We start from the raw sequence: 24116 nt of genomic DNA, 5'->3' as shown, positions 1-24116 counted from the left end.
TCTATGGTCCCGCCCGCCCGCCCGCTAGCTAGAGGGGCCGGGGCGGTGCGCGGGCGGCGCGCGCGGGGGCCGCCGGGAGCCGGGCGGGCGTGCACGCCCCTCCTCCTCCCTCCGCCTCCGCGCCTCGCGCGCCGGGGCTCGGGAGCCGACCTGGGCGCCGCCGCTGCAATGGCGTGGCGGGCCTTGCCGCTGCGTGCGTTTCTCCTGCCGCTCCTGCTGCCGCTCCCGGGGCTGCCCGCGGGCTCCTGGGATCCGGCCGGCTACCTGCTCTACTGCCCATGCATGGGTAAGGCCTCCCTGCCCGAACGAGGAAGCGGAGCCTCGAAACGCGAAGCCACTCCTCGGAAGCGCCCCGCGCCTCCTTGGCTGGTCCAGGAGAGAACCCAGCCGTGGGCACCGAGGGGCCTCCGTGCCCAGCCTTCTGTTTGGCAGCAGATGAGGAAACTGAGGCCAGGAGAGCTTACATGCCTTGCGCAAGGTCTAAGCCAGCCTGGAACCCAGTAAATGGAGTTAGTGGGGCCAGAACTTGATGCCACTGGCTCAACGAGGACTCTGGGCGATGCTTTCATTCATTCGACAAATATTTACCCGGCGCTTACTCTGTGCCCAGCCCTGTGCTCTGCTCTAGGGATATGGCAATAAGACCGAAAACCCCATGGCCTTGGAGAGCTTCCATTTTAGTGGGGAAAGACAGTAAAAGAGAAACATTTAAAATAATAAGTAATTGTATATTACTTAGGGAAAACAGTGTAGAGAAAGGTAAGGAAGAATCTGATGGCCAGCTGAGGGATACAATTTAAATGGGATGGTGGACCATCGCTGAAAAAGTCAAGCCTCAATCCTCCAGACCATGATCATTTGGACCTCTGCCCATCTTCATCACACCCTTCTTTCCCAGATCTTCCAACGGCACATTCACCCCTTTCTATTCCTCACACATACTCAGGTCTTGCAGCCTGTGCTGTTCCCTACACCTGGTTCACCCTCTTCACTCTGCCAGACCAACTCCTTCCCATCCTCAGGTCACAGTTTTAATGTCACCAGAAATAGCTTCACTAACCTCAACCGAAATAATCTGCTTACTGTTCATCACCACATTTTCCCCATTCCTTCTTGAAATTACAAAAGTTTATCACTGTATATTTATTTACACATCTAATGTCTCCCTACCTGGACTGTGAGCACCTTAAGGGCAGAGACTTTGCCCTTCTTGCTCACTCCTGTATTCTGTCACCTAGCAGACAGCCTGGCACATGGTAGCGTCTCAATAATATTTGTGGGATGAATGAATGGATGCCATGCTGGGAATAACAAAACAAAAACAAAAAAATCAGAGAGGGTCCTTGCTGAGGAAACAGCCACTACGAAGGTCAGAAAATGGGAAAGGACCTTCTAGGATAAGTAAAGAACTGGTAACTCAAATCCAAGATGGGAAGCAGAGGAGGGGCCTAAGTGATGGCAGCAGGTAGGTGAAAGGATCCCAGTGAATGAAGCATTGGAGTTGTCCCTTTCATAGGTGAGTAAAGATAGAGGTGAAAAGGCACTCTTGGAGGGAACAGCAGAAAACAAAGGCTTGGGTTGAGGATGTGGAGAGCATGTTTGGGAAACAGAAGGGAACTAGGAGGGGCTGAGGCAGAAGGGACAGGGTCTGAAGGGCCTTAACTGTTAGGCATCTAGACTTGATCCCACACTCCCAGCTCCCTTGGCCTTCCCCAACCCTGGCTCTGCATCCTTTATGAGCCCTGCATTCACCATGCCCTCGATGTGCCAGGCCTCACCTCTCACAATATACCAACCAGGGCGCTTCGGGAACCAGGCTGATCACTTCTTGGGCTCCCTTGCATTTGCAAAGCTGTTGAACCGCACCCTAGCTGTACCCCCCTGGATTGAGTACCAACATCACAAACCTCCATTTACCAATGTGAGTACCTCCCGCTGACCTTGGCCCTTGTCCACCCTTTCCCAATCCTGTTCGCCTCTGCTCGATTCCCAAGTCCTTTGGGCTTTACCTCCCACCCCTCTGTGCTTACCCTACCGCCACCCAGAACTGTCTTCTCTGGAATACAATAATATTGATCCTGCACCTGCTGTCTGCCAGGTACTGTTCTGAGCACTTGCATAAAGATTAGCTCTTTTCTCCTTCATCTCATTCCTATGAGGAAACTGACTTAGAGAGATTAGGTGAATTGCCCGAGGTGACACAAGTGAATAGTAGAACTGGAATTCTCGGGTATCTGATTCTAGAGCCTGTGACCCCAACCTAAAGCTCCATTCATTTCCAGGCCTTGTTGATCCCACTCTTTGTGCATCCCATTAGTCAAAGATGATGAATGCGCTGGGACCGGTTTGGCTCAGTGGATAGAGCGTCGACCTGCGGACTGAAGGGTCCCGGGTTCGATTCCGGTCAGGGGCATGTACCTTGGTTGCGGGCACATCCCCGGTGGGGGGGGGGGGGGTGCAAGAGGCGGCTGATCGATGATTCTCTCTTCATCGATGTTTCTAACTCTCTGTCCCTCTCAATTCCTCTCTGTGTAAAATCAATAAGATATTTTTTTTTTTTAAAAGATGATGGATGCTATCATCTGTTTAGAAAGATAAACTGAAGCACAGGCTCGTTAAATAACGGGTCCAAGGCCACAAACCCAGACTCCAACACCACCTTTCATCCCATCAGGGGATCCCTGAGCTTAGTCATGCTCAGCATCTTCTAATTCCTTATTCTTTGTGTCTTCCACTGTCCGGTGTCTGTCTTTGTTCACACTGCATTCCCCAAGAGTCTGGCAGTAGTAACTGAATTAATATTTAATTAATTGACTTTACAAGTTTTCAATAAACTTTAAAAATTATATTTAGGCTCTAGCTGGTTTGGCTCAGTGGATTGAACGTCAGCCTGCAGATTGAGGGGTCCCAGGTTTGATTCGGTTCGGGTGCATGTATCTTGGTTGCAGGGACATCCCCAGGAGGCAGCTATGCAGGAGGCAGCTGATCAATGTTTCTCTCTCATCGATGTTTCTAGCTCTCTATCCATCTCCCTTCCTCTCTGCAAAACATCAATGAAGTGCATTTTTTAAAAATTATACTTGGTATGTATAAAACATTATATTTCATTTTTATAGTCTTTTCTTTGCATAGGATTTATTTTTTTCCTTTGCATGCTTGTAGTTAGAGGGTTGGTTTTTTTGTTTTTGTTTTTTTAATAAAGGTTAAAAGCCAGAATACCCAAGATCATAACCTGGCATGGCCACTTACTGGGCAGGGTACTTGATCTCTTTGTGTCTTGGCTTCCTCATCTTTAAAATGGGCTGGTAATAATGGTTGCTACCCTCCTAATTTGAGTTAGAGATTGTGGCATGCCTTGAATGTTGTATGTGTCTCTCTTAGAATCATCCCCCTCTTTTTCTCACCTTTTCTTGTCAGCCAAGTTTTTTGGAGTCTTCACTTCTTGCTTTCTACAGGTTACTTACCCTGCCCCAGTTAGGCTCCCCTTACCTACTGAGACCGTTCTCACAGAGGTCCCAGGATCCCAGAATTGCCAAAGCCAGTCTTTATCTCAACCTAGTGGTGCCTGGCCTTGTGAGCCTCTCTCCTTCCTGAGCCTTACTCCCCTGGCTTGCAAGATACAGCTTGTTCTTGCTTCAATCCTGACCTCTCAGCATTTTTCTCTTTGCGCTATATTGGGGGCTGCTGAGTCTCTGCCCACTGTTTAAATGCTCGTGAGGAGTCTTCTCTTTCTGTTTTCTTGTTAACTATGTGACTGCAGATGAGTTCACCTGGGTTTCTTCATAAGTGACCTGGAGATGGTTGTATTCCTCTTCTTAGAATTAGATGGGCAAATCCATGAAATTGTAATGAGTTACAGCACCTGGTGCTAAGTTAGCACTCAGTAAATCTTAGTTGCTATTATTACTGTTATTTGCTTTGCTATAAATTTCTGTTGACTCTTGTAGCTTTCACTATTATCCACGTACCTTCTAAGTTTATCTGTGGCCCAGACTCTCCTCTGACCATTGGCCTCTGTTTCCAACTCCTAGGCCTTTGAGTCTGACTGTTTCAACGATATCTCAAATTTTCAAAGCCAGATCTTGGCATCTTTCCCCTTAAACTTGTGTTACCTCCTATATCCCAAACCTTAATGTGTGTCACCTTCATTCATCTGGATACCAAGCCAGGAATCTATAAGTTATCCTAAATGCTTTGCTCTCTACTTTACTTTCTTCTAGAATTTCCATGCCTCTCCACCTTCACTTGGACTTATGTGTGATGCTCCGAAATATATGTTGAATGAATACTTGAACAAACAGAAGGACCATTTTAGTAGCCTCTTAACTCCCCCCTTTATTTTACCATAGATACGCTCTCTCCTCCGCCACCAGAGTGATCTTTCAAAAAGGCAAATCTCATATTATTTTTGCTTAAAATCGTCCAGCAAGATCTTGTTGCTAATAGTTAAGAGTTTCCAAAATCTGTTCCTTGGAACGCCAATGACTCATACAGAAGTGTGCAGTGGTTCAAACACGTTGGAAATTTTTATTATCAAGTTCCCATCTCCCCAAAATTGGGGATTTAGAATGTACACTAACATATTTAAGGCCCTGAAAAGCCCTATAGTAAGGAAACCAGCTTAATGCAGTATTTCCTAAGCCTGTTTAACTCTGGTGTCTTTTTATTGCAGAATCTTTTACCCACCTAAATTAGTGGAACATGCTTGGGAACCCTGACCTATAGGATAAAGTCAAAATTTTATTCTCTGGTGTTTTAAGAAATTCTTTTCAACCCAGAAAAAAAAAAAAAAAAAAAAAAAAAAGATTAATTTCACCATCTATGTATCCACCACTAGAAGTGATAATCGTTAACAGTTGCTTATCTTTGCTACAGATAAAAGATAAAATCTCTCTTGGCTCTTGAGGCTAATCCCAACCCCTCTCTCCACCCTTAAGGCAACCACTATCTTGGATTTAGTGTCTTTGGTGGGACTCTTCCAAGTTCTTTCCTGTATTGGAGAGCCCTCGTACCCATCTCCTGGTGCAAAGTGCGAGAATTTCTTTAGGGCAAATACCTGAGGTGGTGGAAGGAGCCATTTAAACTCTATTAGATGCTTCAACATTACATTCCAGAGTGGTTGTTCCAAAATGTACACTGCTACTCCAGCTAAGTTCGAAAATGCCCCTTTCCTCACATCTCTCCCAATAATTACAGTTAAGCTTCTACATTTTTCCTAATCTCCTGGGTGAGAAGTAATGCCTTATTGCTGTAATTTGCCTTTCCCCAATTACTAGTGAAGTTGACCATCTTTTGAGTGTATTGGCTAATTGGGCTTTCTTTGCTGTGAGTTGTTCACTCTTGTCCTCTGCCCATGTTTTCTCTTGAATCATTTCTCTTTTTTTCTTAGAGCTCAGTAGGCATTTTCTAACCCAAGGGAAATTACCCTTTGTTCTTTACAGATATCTTATCCCTGCCCTTCTGTTTCCTCCTTTTTCTATAGATCCATGTGCCCTTCCAGAAGTACTTCAAACTGGAGCCCCTCAAAGCCTACCATCGGGTCATCAGCCTGGAGGACTTCATGGAGAAGCTGGCCCCCACCCATTGGCCCCCCGAGAAGCGGGTAGCATACTGCTTTGAAGTGGCAGCCCAGAGAAGTCCTGATAAGAAGACATGCCCCATGAAGGTGAGTCCTAGGGACCTGGGGGCCCTTTTTGCCTGATCGGTGTTCTCTAGGCCCACGAGACACTGCGTGATGGCTCTTGTTGGGAAAGGCACCAGAAGAGCATAAAATAGAAAGATGGAAATGTAAGTCTCATTTCTGGCATATGTCAGTGGTGTCACTTTGGGCAGCGGACTTGTCAACTATAAAGTTTGAGCGCTTGTAAACCAGAAAGTGCCACATCAGTAATAACAACTAATGCTCACATAGCACTAATATATGCCATGCCACGCTAAGAGCTTTACACATATTAACCCACTTAATCTTCAGACTGCTCCATGAGGAAAGTACTATTAACATCCCATTTTATAGAGAGGACACTGAGTGCTACAGAGAGATTCAATATTTTGACCAAGACCACATAGCTAACAAGTGGTGGAGCCATGATTCAACCCTAGGGAAACTGACCCCATTGTCCACTCTCCTGAATTGTATACTTTCCCATCTTCAGCAGATTAATGAGAAGCTGTTATATTCTATCAGTACAAATTGTAAACCTGCAAATTCCTGGCACTTTGGGAATAAGACAATCCTCAATATGTCTTTCAGTGCTTAAGCTAAAGTCTGGGGAGGGTGGTTAGCGGAGCCTTGGAATGTAATGTTGAAGCATCTAATAGAGTTAGTGTCCTAACACTGCCCTCACTTGTTGTATGAGTTTGGGCAAGTGTCTTATGCTGTCTGGGCCCTAGTTTCCATATTGAAAATAGCAGCAATGGATTAGCTGATCTTAAAAGTCTCTTGAAGCTCTAATTCATGGTCCCATAGCCACGGTCCACTTCCTCCCCAGATCCACATCAATGCTATAGGGTCAATGGATGTAGCACGTGAGCGGGAAAGACTCCTTCAGACACTGGTGAATGTCTCCTGCTAGAAACCAGACTGAAGGTGGAACTGCCCTCTCGGGCCCCCGGCCAGGAATTACAAACTGACATTCCTATGGGCCATCCTACGAGGGTGTTTCAGCTTCAGTAAAATCGCCCAGAGTTCCCCAGCCACAGTTCCTTTGCCCCATCCCCAGTGGCTTTCCTTCCCCTTCAGTAAGCCTTTGACCACTCTCTTTCTGCAGGAAGGAAACCCCTTTGGCCCATTTTGGGATCAGTTTCATGTGAGTTTCAACAAGTCGGTGCTTTTTTCGGGCATCTCCTACAGCGCCTCCTACAAAGACCAGTGGATCCAGAGGTACTTGGAGGGTATGCATTGCTGGGTTTGGGAAGAGGTATGGAGCCCCTGGGCATTCAGCACCTTCCTGGCCCTCTCCCCCTCTACCACACCCTGATATATGAGACCAAAGGTGCAGCTGTTCTGTCTGCTGAACTCAGGATCCTGAGTGATCTGTTCCCCTCTCAGTGCCTGACACAGTGGAACGTTGACCTGCCACGAGGTTGAGCAAGAGTTTATCAGCCGATAAAGAATGTCATAAAAAGAATATTGTGCAGTCACATGAGTCTTGATTTCCTCCTCTAGGCGTGAGAATCACTCCCCTGTTACCTTCTTCTTAACAAGGTGAAAATTGGTAGCAGCTTCTAGAGAAGAACAACAACTTTAGGTGCAGACTGAGGAATGATGTCATCCTGATAATAATTGGATGTGTTTTATTAGTTGCCCTCCAGTAGGCCCTATTTTAAAAAATAGGTTAGCAGGGCATAGGCACAGGCCATGAGGTATTTATTAGAGCGTCTGTCATGTATGAGACATAGTACTCAAGGGCCAGAGGTGATCTATAAAAATGAGGAAGACCCAGCCTCAGCCTTCAGCTAGCTACTGTCTGGTTATAATGATAACTAACATAGTGTACTTGCCCTTGATGCTATGGTGTGGCAAGAAAGAGCACAGGCTTAGAAGTCAGGTAGGAGCTATAAGAAGCTTATGAATTCACGCGTGGTCACAGCACTTGGCATTTAGTGGGCTAAAGGTAGACTGACGTAGGGAAACAAGCATAGGCTCAGGATAAGACAGACTTGAGCTCCGGCCCAGCCCTGCTTCTTAAGTGATTGAGCAAATCACTCTAGCTGTCTCGCCTGCGTTTTTCCTCCTTGGTTTAATGGAAGGAGCACGACGGTATTTGCCTTATAGTGTGTAGAGTGTATGGCACATTGTAGAGGGCCAGCCAGTTTTAGCTATTACAATTCTTATTCACAAATTTTATTTTATGTAAGCCTTTGAGAAATTTCATGAAATGGTATTATGGTCAATTTTCATGTGACAGGTGAGAAAGCTGAACCCAGGGAGGTTAAATAACTTGCCCACGGCAATGCAGCTGTTGAATGGACATACAATCTGTATGTAAGCCTTTAATAGGTAATAAGCACTAATATTTATTTAGTTCCCACTATATGCCAGATACTCTTCTAAGACTTGTAAGGTTATAATTCACTTAATCCTTCCATAAGCCTCTTGGGACAGGCGTGATTGTCATGTGTGCTTTGCAGGTAAGGAAATTGAAGGAGAGAGGAGCAAGTCACTTGCCCAGGATCACACAGCCTGAAGTGACAGTCTGGGATTTGAATCCAGGCAGCCTGACTCCGTGGGGAAAACAACTATGCCTTTTTAAAAAAAAAAAAAAAAAAAAAAAAAATATATATATATATATATATATATATATATATATATATATATAATTGATTTTTTACAGAGAGGAAGACAGAGGGATAGAGAGTTAGAAACATCGATGAGAGAGAATCATCGATCAGCTGCCTCTTGCACACCCCCTACTGGGGATGTGCCCGCAACTAAGGTACATGCCCTTGACTGGAATCGAACCCGGGACCTTTCAGTCTGCAGGCCCACGCTCTATCCACTGATCCAAACCAGTTTCGGCAACAGCTATGCCTTTAATAGCTGTGAATTCCTATTTGGAACTTCCCTTCAGAGCTAGTTCATGAGCTACTCAGTTATGGCAAGTTCTAATCCCCCTCATTGTTAATCCAGGTAGTGCAGTCCCATTCAATTACCTACTTGGTTCTCCCCATTCCACTCTGAAGAACTTGGAGCTATTACCAGAAGGTAGACCTGCCCTGAATGGATAGAGATTTGTCCCTTATCATAAAATGCCAGGGGGGAAAAAGAAAATGTGACACCAGCTCTAAAAGTGGCTCCAAAAGCACATTCCAGAAAGCCAGAAAAAGCACACAGTCCCGGTTGGAAAGGAAGGGACAGTGCTGCGTGAATGCATTAGTTGAGGAATGTTGCTGAAACACCTTTTTATTGCCCCACAGTCTTGTTGTAGTTCACTGAGTTGTGTAGGAATTGTGTGACGGCTTGAGAAAGCCAAATTTTTAGGAAAATGAGACAAATAGAGAAGATGAGATCCCTGAAGGCAATGTGAGAATCACCTCCTGAGTGTCAAACACTGGTATGGATACTGGGCATTCAGGCAAGAACAAGGCAGTTAAGGCCCTTGCCCTGATGGAGGTGAGTCTAATGTTGAGACAGTGAATACTTTTACATAAGATCGCCCCAAAAGACGTGATGCTATGAAGGACATAAACGGGGTGTGTGATTGGCAGGGCTGAGACCTTATCTAACAAAATGCCACAAATTTGGGGGCTTAAGCAGCAGACGTTTATTTCTTATAGATCTCGAGGCTGGGAAGTCTGAGGTCAGGGTGCCAATATGGTCGAATGCTGGTGAGGACTTTGTGGCTTGCAGGCACTGTCTTCCTGCCTCTGTCTCTTGTCAGAGCACAGATCCCATTGGGAGAACTCCACCCTCATGAGCTCATCTAACCCTAACCACCTCCCAAAGGCTGGAGCAGTCAGCTGGCGTTCATACACTTGACCTTTCCATGTGGCTTGGACTCTGAGAGCATGGCATGGTAGCTGGCTTCTGAGAGGGTGCATCCCAGGAGTGAGTGTCCCAAGGGACAAAAGATGGAAGCTGCCTGGCAAAATGGTGTTAGTTAAGTGTCATTCCCAAGAACCGAAAGGTTGCCAGTTCAATTCCTGGTCAAGGGCACATACTTGAACTGCAGGTTTGATTTCCCCATCCGAGAGCCTACAGAAGGCAGCCAAATGATGTTTCTCCCATTGATTCCCCCCCCCCCTTTTCTCCTTTTCTGTCTCTAAAAATATCAATTAAATTTTTTTAAACAAAATAAAAGAGTGGACACTTGCTCACTGTAGAAAATTGTCCTTTGGGGGTAAGAATATGGGTTGCCTGGCTCACTGTGCGACTCGGCAGATTGTTGCCCTTCTCTGGCTGCAGTCCTCCATCTGTGAAATGAAGGAGTGAGCAAGGTCAGTGGTTTTTCAAACCATTCCTCGGAGTTCTTGAGAACAGCCCCTAGTGCCGTGGGAGCGGCAGTGGGGGCCTAGCTGGAGGGGCTCAGTTCTTCCCCCTGACCTCCTTCAACCAGGAACCCTCTTGCATATCACCCAAAAGTTTGGATGGCCACAGGGCTAGATTTTTCAGGCTACATGTAACAAAATCCAAAATAACAGCAAGTTTAAAAGATAGTTTATTTTCTCTCTTTTTTTTTTTAATTTACTGATTGGAGAGAGAGAAAACATCAATCTGTTGTTCCACTTATTTATTCATTCATTGGTTGACTTTATATGCCCTGGCCTGGGATTGAACCCACAACCTTTGCATATCAGAACGACGCTCTAACCAACTGAGCTTTCCAGCCAGGGCAAAGTTTATTCTTTTCTTTGGTGGAAAAAAAAAAAAAAAAAAAAAAAAACCCACACACACAAACAAACACTGAGATAGTCTTGGCAAGTGTGGCTCAATTGGTTGGGTGTCATCCCATGGCACCAGGAGGTCTCCAGTTGGATTCCTGGCCAGGACACATGCCAGGGTTGTAGACTCAATCCCCCAGTAGGAGGCATGTGGGAGGTAGCTGATCATTGTTTCTCTCTCATCAGTGTTTCTCTCCCTTCCTCTCTAAAATCAATAGAAACATTATTTTTAAGTGTTGGTGTATGCAACCCTGGCTGGATGGCAGCACCACTGTGTCATCAGGAATTAGGCTCCAGCCATCCCAGCACTGGCTTTTATCCTTAGAGTCACCTCTTGGGCTAACATGACTGACAGAGCTTCGGCCATCACATCCTTGCCCTCGTTAGCTGGAAAGACAAAAGGCGCAGAAGATGGCCACATCTTCACCTTGAGTACAACTTGTTTACAACTCATTGGCCGGTAGTCAGGGACATAACCATACCAGCTACAGAAAGTACTGTGAAGTGTCTTTGTTTTGGGCTGCCGTGTGTCCGGGCAGTTGGGTACAGACTTTTGGGTAACATACAAGAGGGTTACTGGTTGAAGTTGGGTTCTGGAAGAAGAGGGTAAGAGGTATTTCTTCACCACTATGTGGTTTCTGGGCTCTGATGGTTCTGAGTCTATGAATACCTTGGTGTAGATTTAATTCCACTGACATTTTGCACATTTGCTGTTTGTTGTTGGAAGGCTATGTTGCATCATGCTGGCCCATTCTTGGGGCATGAAAATAACAGGTATTGGAGCATGTAGCTTATCATTCTCTCCAGCCACAGCCTCCCTGAGAGAAGATAAACAGGTGATATATAATTTTCAGGGATGAGACCTGAAAAATGGGAAAGAGCTAGCCATACTAATAGCTGAAAGAAAAGGCCATTCTTCATAGCAAGGACATTGAAAGCAAGGCTTTGCCTTGTTCGTATCCCTGCACCCTCTGCACTCAGGATGGTGAACATCTGCTGGTCTACACACACAGATGTACACTGGGCACATGAGTGGATGCTGTGCATAGAGAAACCCCAGCTTTTTGGGGTTCTCAGTAGAGTAGGCGTGGTAGTGAAGAACCCCAGAGGTTCACTGCACCTAGCCAGCAGGAAAACAAACCTCCTTTAGCTGGACAGAGGCCAGGCTAAGGGCCTGACCTCGGGTGAACAGTCAGGGGGCAGATGGAGCTGGGGAAGCTCTTTCCAAGCAACACTCCCCTCCCTCACGGGGAGCAAATGAGCACATCAGTCTTGGTCTCTTGCTGTTTGTCAGATCAGAGGTGACACCCCACTGGGACAGCTGGGAGCTGTTGAGGAGATGGAATTCACCAAGGGTCAGCAGCAGGGCCTTTCCAAGAGGGCAGAGAGGGTGCAGATCCTGATTTAATCCTCACGTTTCTGCTCTCTGGGAGATCTCAAACTTTTGCTTTCCTTTTGTAATCCTTTGAGGTGGCATCGGAAAGGAGATTAGCTGAGACCCTGGCCCAGAGTAGGTGCTCAGTTCTTATTCACTTCTAACACGTGATCTGGTCTTTCTAGTGAGATCCCTGAATTCTTCTCATTCATTCATTCATTCCAAAAATATTTATTGTACCTGCTGTGTGTTGAGGCCTGTACTAGGGGCTGGGAATCAAAAGCCCTAGCCAGTTTTCTCAGTGGTTAAAGCATTGGGCCTTGGACTGACTGGTCTTGGGTTTGATCCCTGGTCCCAGCTGGGGCATGTGTGGGAGGCAACCAATCAATATGTCTCTCTCACATTGATGTTTCTGTCTTTCCCCTTCCCTTCCACTCTCTCTAAAAGTCAGTGGAAAAAATATCCTTGGGCTAGGATTAACAACAACAAAAGAAGAATATGCCACAAACGCAGCTTTTAAAATTTTTTCATATATTTTTAATGACTTTGAGAGAGAGATGAAGGGAAAAGAAGAAGGGAGAGAGAGAAAAACATCGCTGAGAGAGAAACATTAATCAGATGCCTCCTAAACGTTTCCTACTGGGGTTCGAGCCCACAATCCAAGCATCTGCCCTGATGAGGATTGGAACCAGCGACCTCTTGGGTCATTTCAACCACTGAGCCATGCTGGCTGCGCCAGACTCAGCTTTTTTTTTTTTTTTTTTTTTTTTAATATATTTTATTGATTTTGTACAGAGAGGAAGGGAGAGAGATAGAAAGCTAGAAACATTGATGAGAGAGAGTCATCGATCAGCTGCCTCTTGCACACCCCCTACTGGGGATATGCCCGCAACCAAGGTACATGCCCTTGACCGGAATCGAACCCGGGTCCCTTCAGTCCCCAAGCCGACGCTCCATCCATTGAGCCAAACCAGTCTCGGCCAGACTCAGCTTTTGAGGTGCTCTTTGAACAGAGTGGGAATGAGTTGTAGTACAATAGTTAATAGTATAGTTTCTGGAACAGACTGCCTGCATTTAAATTCCAGCTGTGTGACCATGGGCATGTTATTTAACCTTCCTGTGCCTCAATTTTCTCATCTGTAAATAAGAAGAACAATACTACTTACCTCACAGGGCTCATATGAGAATCAAATGAATTAACATACACAAAGCAGTGGGAATATTGTCAGATAATAAGGCTTACTAAAGGATTCACATGTATGTATGGTCTCCAGTTACCATGGTTTGACTTAGGATTTTTTTACTTTACAATGGTGTGAAGGTGATATGCATAATAAATTACATGAGATATTCAGTACTTGTTTGACAAGACGAGTGTTACATAGCGCCAGGCTGTCGATGAGCACTGTGTTGCTTCCTCAGCACTGGCCCCGGAGGAGAGTGTGTGGGAAGCATGCTGGACCCGACTGCTTGTGCCTCTGCCCTCGTGGGCTGATGGCAGAGCAGTAAACGGTTGTTGAGCACATCAGTGTGCAGAAGGCGTCAAAGGAGAAGAGAGAGCAGGGAGCCCTCCTGAGGAGCTGAAGCGTGGGAGTGGCGACAGGTCTTGGCAGTTTGGTATTTGAGGTGTTTGGGTTGGGCATGAAGAAAACAGCATGTTCATTGCAGCCTTGTTGTAGGAGTGAAAGATGGGAACAGGAGGGGACTAGATGGGTACCCCACAGTTTATTCTTGCAAAATAGAAAACCTCAAGAGAAGCTAACAGGATCACATGATCTACATGATCAATATGGCCAACTCTCTAAAACATAAAGTTGAAGCTTGAAAAAGTTAAAATAGGTTACCTGCAATGTGGTGATATGATGATGATGATGATAAAATTTTCTTGCAACTTTCTATGTGCCAAGCATTGTTTTAAATGCTTTGTTTGTATTAGTCCATTTAATCGTCTGAACAGCCCTATGAGGTAGGCATTATTATCAGCTCTATTATCAGCTCTAATTTGGTTAAATCACCTGCTCAAGTTAACGAGTGACATAGCATTCTAGAACAAGACCGTCAGGTTCAACAGCTCATGCTTTTACCATTACACTTCATAAAAAGCACACAATATGATGCCTTTTTATATCAGTAGTAAAAGTGTAATCATGCATAAAACAACATTATCTTCTGGGAAGAATAAGAAGGGAAAGACATGATAAAATAGAGCTTTTATTTAGATGTATGTATATTCTTTTTTTATATAAATATTTTATTGATTTTTCATAAAGAGGAAGGGAGAGGGATAGAGAGCTAGAAACATCGATGAGAGAGATACAGTGACCAGCTGCCTCCTGCACACACCTCACCGGGGATGTGCCCGCAACCAACGTACATGCCTTTGACCAGAATCTAACCTGGGACCCTTGAGTCCGCAGACCGACACTCTACCACTGAGCCAAACCGGTTTTCGGCTGTATGTATATTCTTAATCTGAAACAAAGTATTAATAGCTGCTAATTTGGATTCTAGGTATATGGTTTATTTTCTGTTCTTTTCCTGTATTGTTTGAAATATTTTGTAATTTTTAAGTGAAGTTTTTGTTGAGGTAATTGTAGATTCATATGTAGTTATAAGAAATAATATAGAGGGATCCCATGTACCCTTTGCCCATTTCTCCAATGATAACTTTTGGCAGAACTATATATAGTACAGTATTACAACCAGGATATTGACATTGACACAACCCACCCATCTTATTCAGATTTCTCATTTTGTACTCACTTCTGTGTGTGTGTGTGTGTGTATTCCAATTTTATCATGAGTGTAGGCTCATGTATCTACCACCACAATCACGATATCAAACAGTTCTACCTAAGATCATTATGTGGCCAGTTTATAACAATACCTCCCTCCCTAAATATTCATAAACACATGCACACACACCCTAACCCCCAGCAATCACTAATCTAGTCTTTATTTCTGTTCTCTTCTCCATTTTGTCATTTTAAAAACGTTAAATAAATGGAGTCATACAGTATGTATTCTTTTGAGATTGGATTTTTTCAGTCAGCATAATTCCCTTGAGATCCATCCAAGTTGTTGCCTGAATCAGTAGTTTGTTGCATGAATCAGTAGTTTGTTCCTTTTTATCGCTATAGTGTTCCTTTGGTTGGATGCAGCACAATGTGTGTAAGCATTCACTTACTGAACAACATCTGAGTTTCCAGTTTTTGGCTTTTATGACTAAAGCTGCTCTGAACATTCATCTGCTGGTTCCTGTGTGAACATAGGTTTTCATTTCTGGGTTGTATAGTAGTTGTATGTCTAGTTTTATAAGAAACTGCCAAACACTTTTCCAGAGTACTATGCCTACTTCATGATTTTAAGAACAGGATTTTGGCTAGTGAAGGAAGGCATTGCAGGCAGAGGGCAGAAGTCTGCAGGGATCTGGCCTGTGACAGTTTATGGAAGAGCAGAGTGTTTCATGTTGCTGGGATAGGTCTGGGCTTAGCTCAAGAGGGAACACAGGTTTGCTCCTCATCCATTCAGTCAGCAAGTCTTAGTAGAGCTCTTATGTGTTCCATTCACTGCTCTGAGCACATGGAGGCATTTCCTTCAGAAGCGTGCGTCCAGCAGAAAAGACAGATTGAAGTAATTACAAGGCGCGCCGTGTACAGAGGGGAGGAGAGCTTTGAGGGAGGTCTGATGAGGGGCATCGATAGAACTCTGGTGCTTTCCATGGGGGCAAGGACCATGCCTGTCTTGTTCTCCCCTGGGCTCCAGCACATAGTAGGCAATCAGCAAATATGTGTGTAGTGTTGAGTAAATGAGCTTATTCAGGGTACATATTCCCTGTGAGTGTGGCCTGTGCATTGCCCTCTGGAAGCAGTTGCACATCCCAGTCCCGCCATGTGGGTAAAAGGGCAAGGCTCCGTCCAGACACCACACCCTGGAGTGAATTGCCACACCACAGATTGGAAGCCAGCATGATATACAAAAGATTGGAATGCTCTACTGGAAATTTTTAATTGTTAAACAAGCAGTGAAGGTTGTAAATTCCAGGCGGCGGGACAGTATTGCATTTTGTGCCTGTTGCCGCCGCCGCCGCTGCCGCCCGCAGTGTCTTATCAGCCCGTTGGGATTTCACAATCTCTCACGCTTCTTGCATGTTAAAGGGGCCTCTGAACAGAGTCTCTAGGACATGGTGCAACACCATCCTTTTTCCCGTGGGGGTGATAGCCAGGCTCTCTGTGCATTCTGCCTGACTTCCCCTCATTGTGTTTTGGGTCTTAGATTTTCTCCAAAGGAACATCCAGTGCTGGCCCTGCCAGGGGCCCCAGCCCAGTTCCCCGTCCGGGAAGAGCATAGGCCACTGCAGCAGTACATGGTATGGTCAGATGAGATGGTGAAGACAGGAGAGGACCTGATCAGCACCCACCTCATCCGTCCCTATGTCGCTGTTCACCTCCGCATTGGCTCCGACTGGGTAACTTTCTCCTTCCTCTCCTGTTGGCAGGGCCCAGGCCTTGGGGTTTGAACACTGAACCCATTGCACAAGTTTCAGCCAAGACCATGGAGTCCCCACATGAGAGTTACCACTGTATCTCATGATCCTGCCATAGACACGTCAAACATGTGGCTCCAAAGAGCTTGCTTGCCAGCTCTTGTGCTAAGTTGCCATTTTTATCCTGGTTTTGAAGATGGGTAAATTGAAGCATCAAGCGAGACTCTGGGTCAGGCAGCAAGCCAGAGAGCTCAGACTCATAGTCCAGTAGTGCTCTGTCCCAGCTCAGTGTTTAGTCAATAGTCTACTTGTTAAAAAACAAGTTCTGGAGATTGGGTGGGGCTCCCAAGAAATGAAGATGTCGTCCTCTGAATTTGGAGGCTGTTTAAATGTGCAGAAGCCTCAACAGATTATCCTCTGTGTGAAAATAGCAGGAGTAATATAGTCTCTTTAATTTATGTAAGCAGATAAACATATGCATATGTGTTAGAAATACTCATTATTGAAGACTTGAAAACGATAGAAATTAGGTCAAAATTCATTCAGAGTCAATTGAGAATATTTCCCTTCCAGACTCCCTTCCTGCCCCACTTCCACAAAGAATTTAAGCCAGACCCAGAATACGTTATGGGTAGTTTCAGCCAGACCTTCAAGAACAGATAGTTCTCATCTGTACTTTCTTAGAACATAAAAAGATAGAAGATACTATTTTTTTTATAAAGCTAGCATAGCACTAATACTAAACTAGGATAAAGTCAACTCAGAAAAGCATATAGCCCATTCTCACTTATGAACATAGATGCACAGATCCTAAGTAAGAGATCAGCAAGTAAAATCCATACGACACAAGTAAAATTTATCGTAGGAATGCAATTAAATATTAACTATATTAACACCCAAAGAAGAAAAATCATATAATCATCTCAACAGAGGCCAAGAAAGCATTTGAGAAAAGTCAACACTCATTTATGATTTAAAAAAACTCTTAACCAAGCAGGAATAGAAGGGACCCACCTTAACTTGATAAAGGCTATCTCTCTGAAACTCACAGCAAACACGTACTTCATGGAAGCTATCAGAACTGTTCCCACTGAAGCCAGAAATCAGACAAGGCTGCCCATTATCACCACCCTGGTTCAGAATTCGACTGGAAGTCCCAGATAATGCAGTAAAACCAGTAGAAAAGAAAAACCAACTTTATAAAAAGCCAATATCCCACAACCCAGAAACAACTGTTACTGTTTTGATACATTTCCCTCTTCCCTCGATGCTTTAAAAAAAAACACCTAGTTGAGCCTGCCTTTTTCTACTTGCCACCTTTGGCTTCTGGGGTTCCAGGCCAGTTGCTGTTTCTAACTCTGTCCCCGTCCCCCCCCCCCCTCCCTCGTAGAAGAATGCCTGCGCCATGCTGAAGGATGGGACCGCGGACTCCCACTTCATGGCTTCTCCGCAGTGTGTGGGCTACAACCGCGACTCAGCAGCCCCTCTCACCATGACTATGTGCCTCCCAGACCTGAAGGAAATCAAGCGGGCCGTGGAGCTCTGGGTGTGGTCTCAGAACGCCCGGTCTGTCTACATCGCCACGGACTCTGAGAGTTATGTGCCAGAGATCCAGCAGCATTTCAAAGGGAAGGTATGTGTGTGCCCTGTGGGAGCGCAGCAGGAAGGGGACCTGGGAAAGTGCCCTGCGTACCCACTGCTCCCCATACATGCTTTGTGTCCTCCTGCCGCCAGACTTTTGCTTGGACATCCAGGCTCCTTGAAGGCAGATCCAGGACAGTCCTGTTCCTTGGCGTTAGCCAGGTGCTTTGACCTCCAGAGCTGAGGCCCCCACCTTGCCGTCACCAGTGTCGAGGACAGTGCCTAACACATAGAAGACAGTTGGCAAATGTTTGCTGAAGAAGGATGTAAAGAACGGGCCCCACTAGAGGTCCAGTGTAGCAGAGGAACCAAGAGCGTGGACTTGCCTTGGCCAGTGTGGCTCAGTTGGTTGGCTGTCATCTCATGCACCAAAAGGTTGCTGGTTTGATTGCCAGTCAGGGCTCATGCCCGGGTAGTGGGCTCAATCCTTGGTTGGGGGCATGCAGGAGGCAGCTGAATTACAATATGTTTTGCTCTCACATTGATGTTTGTCTGTCTCTCTGAAAATATTAAAAGAGAGAGAGAGAGAGAGAGAGAGAGAGAGAGAGAGAGAGAGAGAGAGAGAGAGAGAGAGAAAATATGGACTCTGGAGCCAGAGAACTTGGGCTCTACTCATTGTGCAGCCTTACACAAGGCACTGCCTTTCTGTGCTTCTGTTTCCTTGTCTATAAATGGGGACTAAGAGTAGTACCTATCTCATCAGCGATGATCAGATATAAAGAAATTAAACCTTGCCCAAACCGGTTTGGCTCAATGGATAGACCGTCGACTTGGGGACTGAAGGGACCCGGGTTCGATTCCGGTTAAGGGCATGTACCTTGGTTGCGGGCATATCCCCAGTAGGGGGTGTGCAGGAGGCAGCTGATCGATGACTCTCTCATCGATGTTTCTAGCTCTCTATCTCTCTCCCTTCCTCTCTGAACAAAATATATTAAAAAAAAAAAAAATTAAACCTGCTTGGTACCAAATAAGCACTCAGTTAAGTGTCATTGGTAGAAGTTGGGGGCTGATGCATAAAGAAAAGGTCTTTTGTGCTTAATTAATATTTTAAAAGCTGTGAATAGTAGGTATTCAGTATATGAATAAGCAGTAGAATGTATGTGCTTGGTACTGTATGCGTGAAGAGCGTGTATCATTAAATGACTGAATTAATAGTAAGCATTCAATAAGACGAGGCTGAATGAACGAAAGCCCTAAATGCTTGAGCAGATCTTAAAAAGCAATGAACCCCTTCACTTTATTTTATATATAAGAGGCCCAGTGCATGAAATTCGTGGATGGGGAGAAGGGGTTCCCTTGCTTTTTTACATATATATACATATTAGAGGCCTAGTGCAAAAAATTCGTGGATGGGGTGGGGAGTGTCCCTCAGCCTGGCATGTACCTTCTCCAATCTGGGACCCCTCGAGGGATGTCCTACTGGGATCGGGCCTAAACTGGCAGTCGGACATCCCTCTCACAATCCAAGACTGCTGGCTCCTAACTGCTCACTTGCCTGCTTGCCTGATTGCCCCAACCACTCCCTGATGGCCTGATTGACACCTAACTGCTTCCCTGCCGACCTCATCGCCCCCAACTGCTCTCCCCTGCAGGCCGGATTGTCCCCAACTACCCTCCCCTTCCTGCCTGATCACCCACAACGGCCCTCCCCTGCTGGCCATCTTGTTGTGGCCATCTTATGATGTGAGGATGGCCATCTTGTGATGATGTGAGGGTGTAGCACAAGGGCGCAAGAACCACATAGGCTTTTATTAGTAAAGATATATATTTTTCAATTGATTTCAGAGAGGAAGGGGGAGGGAGATGGAGAAAGGGATAGAAACATCAATAATGAGAGAGAATCATTGATTGGCTGCCTCTGCACACCTCCTACTGGGGACAGAGCCCAAAACCCAGGCATATACTAATACCCTTAACCGAACTGAACGTGGGCCAATGCTCTATCCACTGAGCCAGACCAGCTAGGCTGCCCTCACTTTTTAGCAATTAGTGCCCTTGCTCCCTTTCTCTTTTACCCCAGACACAGGCTTTTACTCAGACACAAAAGTGCTGAGTCAGCCCTGGCTGGTTTGGCTCAGTGGATAAAGTGTCAGCCTATGGACCAAAGGGTCCTGGGTTCGATTCCAGTTAAGGGCACCTACCTTGGTCGCAGGCTCCTCCCAACCTGGGTCCTGGTTGGGTGCATGCAGGAGGCAACCAGTTCATGTGTTTATCTCACATCCATGTTTCTGTCTTTCCCTCTCTCACTCTCTCTAAAAATCAATGGGAAAATATCCTCAGGTAAGGATTAACAATACAAAACAAAAAAAAGTGCTGAGTCAGTGCATTCTGGTCTCGCTCCCACCCACTTTATAGAAGAACTAGAGGCCCGGTACATGAAATTGGGGGTTGAGGCAGGTGTCCCTCAGTCCAGCCTGCACCCTCTCCAATCTGGGACCCCTCGAGGGTTGTCCTACTGGGATCGGGCCTAAATGGGCAGTCAGACATTCCTCTCACAATCCAGGACTGCTGGCTCCCAACTGCTCACCTGCCTGCCTTCCTGATTGCCCCTAACCGCTTCTGCCTGCCAGCCTGATCACCTCCTAACCACTTCCCTACCAACCTGTTTGCCACTAACTGCCCACCCCTGCAGGCCTGGTCACCCCTAACTGCCCTCCCCTGCCAGCTTCATCACCCCTAACTCAGCTCACCTTCCCTGTCAGCCGTCACCCCCAACTTCCCTCCCTTGCAGGCCTGGTCACTCCTAACTGCCCTTCCCTGCCAGCCTCATTGCCCCTAACTGCTCTCCCCTGTTGGTCTGGTCCCCCTGCTCCTCAACTGTCCTCCCTTGCAGGCCTGGTCCCACCCAACAGGCCTTCCCTGCAAGCTTGATCACCCCTAACTGCCCTTCCCTGCAGGCTGGATCACCCCCAACTGTCCTCCCTTGCAGGTCTGGTGCCTCCCAACTGCCCTCTCCTGCTGGCCATCTTGTGGTGGCCATCTTGTGTCCACACGGGGGTAGCCATCTTTGATCACATGGGGGCAGCCATCTTGTGTGTTGGAATGACAGTCAATTTGCATATTACTCTTTTATTAGATAGGATATCAGAGCTGGGAGACCTCGGAGCACCACTAACCCAATCCTGTGCTTTATTGCTGAGAAAACCAAAGTCCCAGCAAGGGATAGAATTTACCCAAGAGGTGCCAGAGCTAATTATGGGTGTAACACAGAGGGGAGAAGTTTCAAGGCGTGGATGGAATTGTTCAGGGGTTTTTGAGCTATGATTAAACTCATATTATTTCTTTGCTACCATCCAAATAGCAAGATGATGATTTTTGTTATATCAGAAATCTCTGTGTGACACCAAAGCACTTTCCGCCCAGCTCTGCCCACACTGACATCTCAGTACTAAGTTGAAGCAGGTGGAGAGTCCCAGGGAGTTTTTTGTGAGTTTTTCGTTAATGTGCTTGTTATGCCCTGAGCCTTTTGCCATTTTCTATTTCCTGTTTCTGCACCATTGTTCTTACCCTTCCCTACTCCTCAGCTCCCCTTTCTCCTGGACTGTCTTGCTTCTCGGTTAAGCCTGGCCAGTGCTGAGCTGGAGATACAGATAAATAAGAGGTGATGTGACCCTCCAGGGCTCACAGTCTAGACTCAAGAAAAGAAACTTTGCAGAGAACTATGCTATGTGCCATGAGTGGGAGGAGGGGGGAGAGTCTCATTCATTCAGTGCCATGAGTGGGGGGAGGGGGAGAGTCTCATTCATTCAGTGCCATGAGTGGGGGGAGAGGGGAGAGTCTCATTCATTCAGTGCCATGAGTGGGGGGAGGGGGAGAGTCTCATTCATTCAGTGCCATGAGTGGGGGGAGGGGGAGAGTCTCATTCATTCAGTGCCATGAGTGGGGGGAGGGGGGAGAGTCTCATTCATTCACTTGCCCAGGCAACAGATGCTTCTTGAGGAGGGCTCCAGCCAGCGGTGACAAGCAGACTGACACAGCCCAGCCCCCAGGTGCAGGAGGCTGACATTAATCAGAGTCACTGAGGAGTAAAAACTGCAAATAGACATGTACTCCAAAGCAAAGGAACATGGTTCTGTCAGAGTGTAGAACAGAGGACCCTTGCCTAGACAGGGGGCGAGGGAGGACTTCCCCAGGGAGTGAAGGTAAGTAGGAGTTAACCAAGCAAAGAGAAGCACCCAAATGGGAGGAAGAGCATATGTCAAGGTCCTGAGGAAGGTGGGCGTCTGGACTGTAGTGGCTGGAGGTATGAGAGGAAGTGGAAAGGGAGCCGAAACAAGGCTTTATTGGCCACAATCAAGATTTGCCATCTTGCCTGGCCAATATGGCTCAGTGATTGAGTGTTGACCTATGAACTAGAAGGTCATGGTTTGATGGGGGTGCAAGGGGCAGCCAATCAATGATTCTCTCTCATCATTGGTGTTTCTATCTCTCTCTCCTTCTCCCTTCCTCTCTGAAATCAATAAAAACATACTTTAAAATAAGTTTTGCCGCCTTTACCTGAAGAGCTATAGGGCACCATTTGAGGTGGACATGATGGGGTTAGAGGTATCTAAAAAGATTTTCTCTGGCTGCACTGTGGTGAGGAGGGCAGGAGGAGAGGCAGTGAGGAGACAGTGAAGAGGTAAGAGAGGATGGTGGCTGGCCAGGAAGTGGTATTCCATCAAGAGAAGGGTTCACCTTTGGGAATATTGTGGGAATAAATTGGATAAGATTTTAGGCTCTAGAGTAGGGGTGTCGGACTCAATCAGAGAAGGGGCCAAAATCTAAAATCCAGCCTAAATCGCGGGCCGAATGGTTTACTGAACAGTCATAAACTGTCATTGTGATGGAAACGCAGCGGAGTGCAGTGATGACAGCGTGGTGCGGGCCACATTGCAAGGCCTGGCGGGACGGATTTGGCCCGCGGGCCTTGTGTTTGACACATGTGGTCTAGAGAGAGGCATCAGGCAACTTAAGAGGATGCGTGGAGCGCTCTTCAGGAAGATCACAGTTTGCTGAGGGAAGCCAAGCCTGTCATCTAGGGCTTCATGAAGAAAGGTAGAAGTTGAGCTGAGACTTGAGAGTATGGTAGGAATTTCAATGGGCAGAGAAAAGGTATTCCAGGCAAAGAAAACGAGCCAGCGGAGGTGAGTGTGAGTGAGTGGTGTGTTTGGAGCTAAAGCTGGCCGTGGGAAAGAGTGCTGGGGCTAGTATTCCATATGGGAATAGGCCAGGGCAGCGCTGGGCAACCCTTCTCTTAGATGCCGGCCCTACCTCTTAATCCTCTCTGCACCTCCTGTTGAGTCTGTGACTTCAACACGGGAAGAATACTGGGAATATGGCTGCAGGCCTTGGCTGAGCTGGCCACCTTGGCCTTCACCCTGGCTAAAATGCCCTGCCCTTCCTCCTGCAGGTGAAAGTGGTGAGCCTGCAGCCTGACGTGGCCCAGATCGACCTATACATCCTTGGCCAAGCTGACCACTTTATTGGCAACTGTGTCTCCTCCTTCTCCGCGTTCGTGAAACGGGACCGAGACCTCAAAGGGAAGCCATCCTCTTTCTTTGGCATGGACTGGCTCCCACAGTCTCGGGACGAGTTCTGATCTAGGCTGGAGCACATCACCAGCCCAGCTGGTCCCTCCAGCTGGGCCTGGCACCAGAGCTGCTCCCAGGATTGACCCCAAAGGAGCAGGCCAAAAGAGAAGCAGCTGCCAAGGATAGAGAAAAGTACCAGGAACTTCCCGGGGCAGAAGATGGACCATCTCCCAGGGTACAGGACTTCCAAATTCCTAGGAGCCACACCATCTTTCCTGCTCCCGTGCTTCTGGGAGTTTCTCACACCAACAAAACAGTCCAACCACTGCCTTTTGGTCTACCCTGCTCTTATAAGGAGGCCCGGTGCATGGATTCGTGTACTGGTGGAGTCCCTCGCCTGGCCTTCTCCCTCTCAAAGCGGCAGGCAGCCAGGGAGCCTGGGCTGGACCCACCGCCCTCCCAGCAGCTCCTGCTCATCCCAGCCACTACCATTGCTCAGCAGGGCACTGCTGCAGCAGCTGCAATCACCAACCTTGAGCCTGGCATCTGGCATCCATCAGTCAGCTGAGTGGCGGTCCCACTGTGGGAGTGCACTGACCACCGGGAGTACTCCTGTGTTAAGTGTCTGTCCTCTGATGGTCAATGCACGTCATAGCAACTGGTCAAACAGTCATTCGGTCACTTAGGCTTTTATATATATAGATTAATCATGCTCTGTTAA

The 24116-nt window shown here is 46.7% G+C and overlaps 1 protein-coding gene across 1 annotated transcript; it reads left to right on the top strand.

The window, feature by feature from the left end:
• Positions 1-3: 3 nt before the first annotated feature.
• On the top strand, positions 4-23559 carry POFUT1 (protein O-fucosyltransferase 1). Its single transcript, XM_045574636.1, has 7 exons — positions 4-286; positions 1800-1921; positions 5483-5665; positions 6768-6880; positions 16031-16223; positions 17632-17874; positions 23275-23559. The coding sequence occupies exons 1-7, from the start codon at positions 4-6 to the stop codon at positions 23461-23463; spliced, it is 1326 nt and encodes a 441-aa protein (XP_045430592.1). The 3' UTR covers positions 23464-23559.
• The last annotated feature ends 557 nt before the right edge of the window (positions 23560-24116 follow it).

This window comes from Pipistrellus kuhlii, unplaced genomic scaffold (genome assembly GCF_014108245.1).
Source record: "Pipistrellus kuhlii isolate mPipKuh1 unplaced genomic scaffold, mPipKuh1.p scaffold_m20_p_6, whole genome shotgun sequence".
Taxonomy (NCBI): Eukaryota; Metazoa; Chordata; class Mammalia; order Chiroptera; family Vespertilionidae; genus Pipistrellus; species Pipistrellus kuhlii.
This window is presented reverse-complemented; position numbering and strand designations above follow the sequence as displayed.

Bases quoted from the DNA above. Each gene is read 5' to 3' on its own strand.
- POFUT1 (XM_045574636.1), top strand. From the start codon at position 4: ATGGTCCCGCCCGCCCGCCCGCTAGCTAGAGGGGCCGGGGCGGTGCGC. The intron at 16,224-17,631 runs GTAACTTTCTCC...CCTCCCTCGTAG, and splicing joins TCCGCATTGGCTCCGACTGG to AAGAATGCCTGCGCCATGCT. The intron at 17,875-23,274 runs GTATGTGTGTGC...TTCCTCCTGCAG, and splicing joins AGCAGCATTTCAAAGGGAAG to GTGAAAGTGGTGAGCCTGCA.